General features: G+C 30.4%; 1 protein-coding gene across 1 annotated transcript in view; it reads left to right on the top strand.

Annotated features, from left to right (window-relative positions):
* Positions 1 to 7284: 7284 nt before the first annotated feature.
* Positions 7285 to 8625, top strand: part of LOC111620576 (cdc42 homolog) — an 8676-nt gene continuing 7335 nt past the window's right edge. The window contains exon 1 of the mRNA XM_023362526.1: positions 7285 to 7800. Coding sequence (XP_023218294.1) covers positions 7696 to 7800 — 105 coding nt within the window. The 5' untranslated portion in view covers positions 7285 to 7695. The remainder of the gene's footprint in view (positions 7801 to 8625) is intronic.

Raw genomic sequence — 8625 nt, 5'->3', positions numbered from 1 at the left:
TTTTATAGATTATTATTATTATTATTATTATTATATTTTACTAGAATTTTCTGTCTGATTTGTGCAGCAAACTTTCGTATAAATTGTGCATAAAGTAAAGTTTCTAATAAAATTTAATTAATAAATGTTTTATGTATTATTTATATATAAGCATTCCATATCTCTAATTAGTAACCATAGTAAATGAAGCTGATTGAATCAATAATTTTTGATCAAGTTTTTTTTCCTGCAATCAGCATTTTGATCAAAATGATAGACATTTATAATTTATTAGTTAAATATAAATATTTTCTACTAATTTTACATTAAATATACTTAAAAAATTTTTTTTGAAATTTTATTTAGCAATTGTAATCTTTGCCAAAAAGTTGGAGAAATAATTATTTATATTGTAAGTTTTTTTTTAGTATTTTGCCATTTTAAGTATACTTAGTACTTTGATGAATGTCTTGGAACGCATTTCATGAATGTTAAACTTATAATTGTTGATATTAAAAAATACATTTTGAAAAAAACTTGAATAAGGTTTTTTTAATTTGCATCATTTTGTTGTTTGTCTAATTATTACAGATATTATACAAATTGAAGTTTAATGTTCACAGTTGACATATGTAAGATATTACATTTTTACGAATGTTTCATTCAATTTTCTTAATGTAAAACTAATTTTATTTACCGTTTGGTTATGATTTTTGCTTCTTTTCCCGTTTATATAACACTAGAAAGAATATTGTTATATCATCTCTAAAATTATATCAACTTCTTTAATTACAAAGTGGGAGGAATAATTTTTCTTTCAAAAATAGTTGAATTTTTATAGCATTAGTGTGTGTATTGTAAAAAAGGTTTTTGATTATAATACAAATGCCCTATTCTTAATTCTGTTTATGGAATGTAAATAATACATTTATTTATTTATTTTTTTTTTTATTTCAAGGGAAAAAGTTGTTTTAAATACTATTTTTCCAATTTTTAATGAAAATATGAATAGCATTAAGTGATGATAAGGTTAAAATCTTAGTATAAAATATAATACTGCTTGTTTAAGACAATTGCAGATAATTTTATCATAGAACATTTTTGTTTTCTATAGTCATTGTCTGTTTTGATCTATTGAAATATCCCAAAAGTCATTATATGTTTTGTTGAAGTGTATTAAATGAAAAAGAATTGTCTTAAAAACATGATTTTGTATATGGACCGTTTATTTTGAAAGTGGTGCAAGTCCATTTTTTGTTTCAAGAAAATTAAAAGGTTAGCGTATTAGTCAATTCAAAAATATAAATTATGTCAAGTCTGGCAATGTTTCTACTAATTTATCAATATGTAATTTGATTATATAAATTTCTTTTATGTGAATTTAACTAAAATAATATGTATTTACAAGCTGTAAATGGACTTATACCATTTTCATAATTAGTCAATTGTAAAAATCATTTAATTTCAATTGTGAAAAATTAAATAACACATAAAATATATTTTGTATTAATCCAATTTTGTTTATAAATAATAACAAGAAATAAAATAGTGGTAGTATTTTTTTTTATTTTGAATGTTAATTATATTTATAACACTATTTTATTTCTTGTCGTTATTTATAAACAAGAAATGAAATGGTGTTGTTTATTTTCAACATTAAAGATATTTACTTATTTTTAAAGTATTTTATGATAAACTTATCATTACTATGAGCTTATCATTAGGCACTGGTTTTCATTTAGGCTCATTACATGGATTTTTTTTTCATTTCATCTACTTCCATTCTATCAAATTGTGCTTTTGTTCGTAAAATGCAGATGTAATTTAAGAACAGCCCATAAGTGCTTAATTAGACTGCAGAAAATGGACTTACACAACTTTCATAATCAATGGTTATGCAATGTCATTTACTGACAAATTTTTAATTGATCAAAGCATATGGTTATTATAAAATACTAAGTGTGAATTGTTTATAAATAAAAAGTTTACACTAAGTTATATGTGAATTATGAAATTTCTCAATTTTTTTCAAAAATGGACTTACACCACATTCAAAATAAATGGTCCATATGTTTCTTTACAAAATACAAGGATTAAATTTGTTTAAGTTGCTTTAATTTTTTTTTCAGACCCATATTATTCATGTTGAATGTTCAATAATGTGTTATGATCTTAAAAAAATGAAAAATGACATTGCAAATCTTATAGAACTCACTAAAGGAAGCAGTTCAAAATAATTTCAGAAATGCTTCAAATGTGTTTTACAATGCAACTGACAGATTTTTTTTTTATTTTTCAGAGATACTGATTCAGGACTGGGTGCAGAAATCATTAACTTTTGAGTTATAAGAGGTCTGTTCAAAAAATAATTGAACTTTATTTTTTTAATTTTTATTCTTCAAATTAGATTATTGGTCTTTGTTCCCTTCAAAGTACTCCCCTCCCCTATTCACACACTTTCCCAGTGGTATTTCCATTTTGCAAAGTAGTCCTGACTCGCTTTTCCTCCTGCAGTTTGGTCATCAAACAAGGAACAGATTTTGCTGCAACTCTCTGCATGTTAAATTTTTCCATTAAATGTCATGGCATGACTCCATTGAGATCCCATCCTCTTCTGCAAGTTCTCTGACAGTCAGGTGACAATTTGCAGACACCAGATCTTTGATTTTCTAAACATGAATGTCATCAGTTGAGGTTGAAGGCCTTCCTGGTTGAGGGTCAACTTCAACTGATTGATGACCACTTTTGAATCAGGTAAACCATTTGTAACACTGCATACGATCTAGAGCATCACCTCTGTAAGCTTGATTCTAAAGTTGGAATGTTTCTGTAAAAACTTCCCCAGTTTCAAGCAAAACTTCACGTTGCTCCCAAAAATTGCCACAAACACTGAAACACCTTTCACTCAAAAACAATAATGCAGGAACAAAACCAGATATCAACAATCCAAAAAAGCAGCTTACTCAGTAGGTTATTTACAAACATAGTGTTGCCAATCTCACGATGCTAGGACACTGTTTCTGCCCAATTCAAGAAGTTTGATTATTTTTGAACAGACCCTGTATGATGATATGCAATTTAATACTTGTGCATATTTTATTACAAAATACAAATGTATTTTTTGAGATTTAATCAAAATTATGTTAATAGCAACTGTGACAAAATATGACTTTGGGCTATCCTGTATAAAAAAACAGTATAGAATATTATATGGTTCTGGCTGCAGAAAAATCTGAAAATTTTCTTTGATCATTAGTTTGCCTTAATAATGTTACATTCTTACATGGTCTGACAAAGGGAAGTTATGACATGATTCTTGGAGATTTCTGTAATACTGTGTGTGTAGATAAGCCTTTGTATCAGTCTTTATTGAGCAAAGTAAGAAAGTGCACTTCTTCAAATGTTTTCAAGAAACTCTTAAATCTCTCCGAATATTTTAACTTTAAATTTTTGCAGAACCTTCCATCATAGATTGTATGGTTTGGCAGCAGTACTCCTTACTGATACAAGATTGCTGGTTTGGTTCTCATCCAGTGAACTTTTTTCAAATCAGTACCGTTCTTATATAAAATAATTGTAATCACTTGGAATTTATTTTACTGTCTGCTTGTCTTATTAGCTATGAAGTCATTACATCTCTGCAAAAGATATTTAACACTTAATTACATTTCTAGAAAACAATGTAACACTGGAGAATAACATTATGCCACATAATACATACATCAAAACAACCCAAGCCCACCAGTGGCTGAATGGATAAAAACCATTGAACACTGATAGTTGGTCATGGGTTTGTGCTTTACCAAATGGCTGGAGTTTTCCATGTGGCTTTTCATGTTTGTAATACCTAAATAGGGATCAGTTTCCCATAGGTTCTCCTGGGAAATATCTCCTTTTAGCAAATTGCCCACATCATGTTTACATACACAAATAAACTAAACCAATCAAAACAAGCCAAATACATATAAAGCAAGGCATTTTCCAGGTAGATCCATTAAGTCCACTTTGGTTTCTTGGCCTTAATTAAACCCACTTTCCAATAGGTTAAACAACAACAAATACGGATACATCGTCAAACACGACAGAATAACACACTACATATTATCAACTAACAAACAAACATCATTTAAATAAATCAGCAGATCAGCAAATTACACAACTAAAGTGGATGTTTTCAGCCTTCTTAAGTAGACCATCTTCATGCTGTTACAATTAGAACAGCTTAAAAAATGATGAAAATGTTTACTTTAGTTGTGTAGAGTTGTATAAAGTATCTGCTGATTTACAAGAAGGTTTTGGTGTTTATTTTTAATAATAATTTTGAAATATGATGCATATGGATGACATAAAACTGCTGCAAGCAGATAAATCGCCTTTTAGAAATTACATTAAATGGAGTTTGGCCTAGAGAAATGCAGAATACACAGCTGAAGAATGATGATTTTGTACTCAGAAATGGAGGTGTTATTCAATCTATGGATGAGGGCAAAGCCTACAAATATTTAGGATTCCAATAGTCCAAATTCACAGAACATTATCCTTTCGTTATTCTTTATTTTATTTGTACAATAACATATTAAACTCAATATTAACATAAATCTGAATGCAAAACACATTTTTTTAAAGCAGTCAACACACGTACAGAACACATGTACAGAACTAGAACAACTCCAAAAGAAAATACATGCAATATTAACAAAATATAAAACACCATCCTAAATTGACAGTAAAAAGGCTAACTTTTCCTCATAGAGAGAGGATGAGACCTGAGATATTTTAAACCTGTACTACAGAGAGAGTTATGTAGAAAATTTCTCACAAATAAAAAATAAGTCACCATTACACAATAGTAATTCTTGCAAATGAAGTGCACTTTCTGTAGTGTTATCCCCTTCCTCTCGTCCATAACTTATTCATAAAAGAAAATACCTTTTCTATGAGTGCGTTACTGCCAGGCAGACAAAATATATTCAATAATTATACGAAAGTTCGTTTAATTCAAATTATTGGTGTGTGTATTTGAACAATTCCACCCAACGACTTTCGATTGAAACATTCCAAGTGTGCTGTCACTTTTTGCGGTGTAATGTAGTAAGAAATAATTGAATACTCTTCAAATACTTCTGTGTCTTGATTACAATCAATTAATTAAATCCCTTCTCAATCAATACATCCATTACACTTTGAATTGTGGTATTGTGGTTAAATTCTCTCATTCAAATAATTCTAATTGTCTTTGCCAACAACACTGCAGCCGCTTTCTTGCAATTTTGCCATTAAATTACGAACGGAGTGGGGAAGAAAATGTACTTTTGTTTCAAGATCAAATTGTCGTTGATTTATTTCCTCCGTGACTTCAATTACAGAAATACTCTGACCCTTAATATCATGGATATACTGTATCTTGAAATATAAAAATACGCCGTTGTTGGCTTGGGATGTACACAATATAGAAAATAATTTAGGAAATTTAATTATAAGAAATAAATCGAAATTATTAAATAAATTGATTAGGTGGAGATGTTTTTGCAAGCCCATTATGGGTTCGGCCAGGCCCACAATTGGGCTGCCGGGTGGTGAGGAACGACATATTCGAACGGACCGCCCCTCGAAAAATTCCTGCGGATTTTGCGACCCGTTCGGATTCGAACCCGGTTCCCTTAGAGGTCAAGGTTCACCTTGACCGCTCGACCACTGATTCACAACTAGTTATTGTGAATTAAATCTCACATTTGATTGATAATCGCCGAAATACAATGCAATTGATTATTAATAGTTTCTTCGTTCTGAGAAGGGTAGTAAAATATAAAATATACTAAATGGTTAGTGAAAATGGCGGAATAAATACCGCACCATCCATAAAGTGAATTGAACTTGAATTTATTTCAAAACTAAAGTCAAGACAGGCTTTCCAAAACAATCAATTTTGGATTAAAATATATTATTTTTCGTGTTTCAACAACAATAATAATTTAGATTTATTTGCATTAAAGTGTTAGACATAATGTAAGGGGTGAACAATAAGTTTCCGTTAGAAAGCTATAAAATTCGATAGATTCATTCCATTTAGAAGAAATCGCCACTGCCGTTAAGGCAATTGTCCCATTGACGAACTGGGTTAACGATTCTATTAGAAGTCGCTCGTCTACGACATAAAATCGACCTTTCATAGACTTTCTTAGATGACCGATCACTCGCTGTAAAAGTCCAGATCTCTTACAGGACTTTACAGCGGTAGATCCAAGAGCTTTCCATTTAAAAGGGTCCAACTCCTGCTGGACGGCATGTCAACTGGGATCCTTCAAGGAACTTTGCACACCATTTCAAAATAATTATTTTGGACAGGCACGCATTCCTATACATCTTTACCATTCTACAATGAATGTCCACCCGTTTATTTCCTCCCGCAGCCAAAAACAGGATAACGTTATGTTGAATACATTTCGAAGTATTTTGTAGAAATAATACCATCAATATGTTTATCTCGCGTTCTACACGCAATTCTGAGTGCAACAAATATTTTTCTAATTGCAGTCTAGAATCTAGACTGCAATTAGAAAAATATTGATCTAGACTCTAGATCATCGACTCATTCTAGACATGGCACACGTCATACATTCAGTGTTTCATCAAAACGAAAAATTGTGCTTTCTATTAAAAGAAAGTGTTTCTTTAAGTGAAGAATGTGTGTTCTTGATTCAAGCTTTTGTTATGAAAACAAGCATTTGCCTTTGAAAGAAGTATTGCTAATATTTATTTACAAAAAATCAATTTCAATTTTATTATAGACCGCTCAGCCGGCAGCCTATAGCTTTGAGGGATCCGGGATCGAATCCGAACCGGTCGATAAAATCCCAGAAATTTTTCAGATGGATGGTCCACTCGGCCGTCTCGTTGTGGGCCTGGCCGAACCCATAATGGGTTCGCTAAAAGAGGCTCTTTTAGTGCCCACAGTGCAGAGTTTAAAAAAAATACATTCGCTTATATGCTATTATACTCTTTTAGGAAGAAATTCAAAAATATAATAATAATAAATGCTTGTACCTGCAAGTATTTATTTAATATTTATTAGAGAAAAAGTTATCAATAACTGTTTTAACACTTTTAGTTCCCCCTTATTAGCATAAATTCTACGATAATAAGCAAAATGGTTCTCTAGACTTCGGCAAACAAGCATGCTTCGATAAATGGGCTGTACAATTTATTAAGAACGGTAATTTGTAAATACAGTAGAACAATCGGAGCTTTTAATATTAGCTGGCAGCAAAGTAACTGTCTGGCTCACAGGCTCTGGGAGTGTGCTACTGCATAGGAGGAATGACGTTATCATCAGGAAGCTCCTCGAGACTTTCATACTTTTGCATGGTGAATAGCGTCAATTAAAACGCTTGCCTCATATATAAAGGGATTGTCGTAATTAATTTTTCAGCGTTAAGCAACCAATAACTGTTAGATGTATACTGTTGATAATATCAACCGAATGTAATAAATGTAGACGTAGTAACGTTCCATTTGTTATCTTGTTGATAAGTTCAAAATGATTGCATTTATAGTTACTTTATATATACTCCAATAGATATACAGTAATTTTTGTAAATAGCCAGGTTTATGAAGTGTTAGTATCCACATAGAAGTGATCAAAATTTCATAAATTATTAGTAATAATTAACATTATCTTTATTATATTATAAGTGTAGACTAGTTAAGACTGTAATAATGCAGTCTGTAAAATGTGTTATCGTAGGAGACGAGGCAGTTGGTAAGACAAGTTTACTTATTACCTATACAACAAAGAGATTTCCACCTGTAAATATTCCTCCGGTAAGTAGTCAATTGATTTTTTTTTCTAATTTATAATGATACAAATAGATTGATACAATATTAAATAACATCCGAACATTTGGGAACGGTCGGTAAAAATGTTAAAGTAATGAATATCGCTTTAACCCAACGGGCATAAGCACGAAATATTCTGTTTGAGGCAACCTGTGTGAAATACCCTCAAGTCCTGGTGGTTATTGGTCGGTAAAGGGGTGGTTCCGCTTAAGGAAGATTAAAAAACAATGAGTCATATAGAATAGAAAACATGATTATCTAAGAGGACAATTAGCTTAAAAGAGTTTGACGTTTGAGTGGTCACTATATATCACTATGTGATATATGTATATAGTATTATAGTATTATTTGTTTTCTTATATCATACATATAAACATATGATATAATAAATCAAATAATATTGATACTTATCACATGATATTTTGTAACGAAATATCATGTGATAAGTATCAATATTATTTGTTTTCTTATTCTCTGAAGTTTGTAAGATAAACTCTTTCAGATTAAAATATTAGCAAAAATATTATCAGTTTGCAATAATTCAGTTCTAAATCATAACGAAAATGCTCTATAACAGAAATCGTTTTTCTATCTTTCTGTTATTATATATACATTATAATAAATAACAGAAATAGCAAAACTATATACCAGTCGACCCCCCTATAACACTGTTGATTATTCCGTTTTATATGAATTCCATGTTGTACGAGTCACTTAGATTTTACAAATACATGTGCCGGGTTGTGAATGGCTCACGTATTTGTAAAATCTAAGTGACTCGTACAACATGGAATTCATATAAAACGGAAT

This window comes from Centruroides sculpturatus, unplaced genomic scaffold (assembly GCF_000671375.1).
Source record: "Centruroides sculpturatus isolate CEXI.00-Female unplaced genomic scaffold, Cexi_2.0 scaffold321, whole genome shotgun sequence".
Lineage (NCBI taxonomy): Eukaryota > Metazoa > Arthropoda > Arachnida > Scorpiones > Buthidae > Centruroides > Centruroides sculpturatus.
Note: the sequence above shows the minus strand (reverse complement) of the source record. Positions and strands in the feature narration are given on the sequence as shown.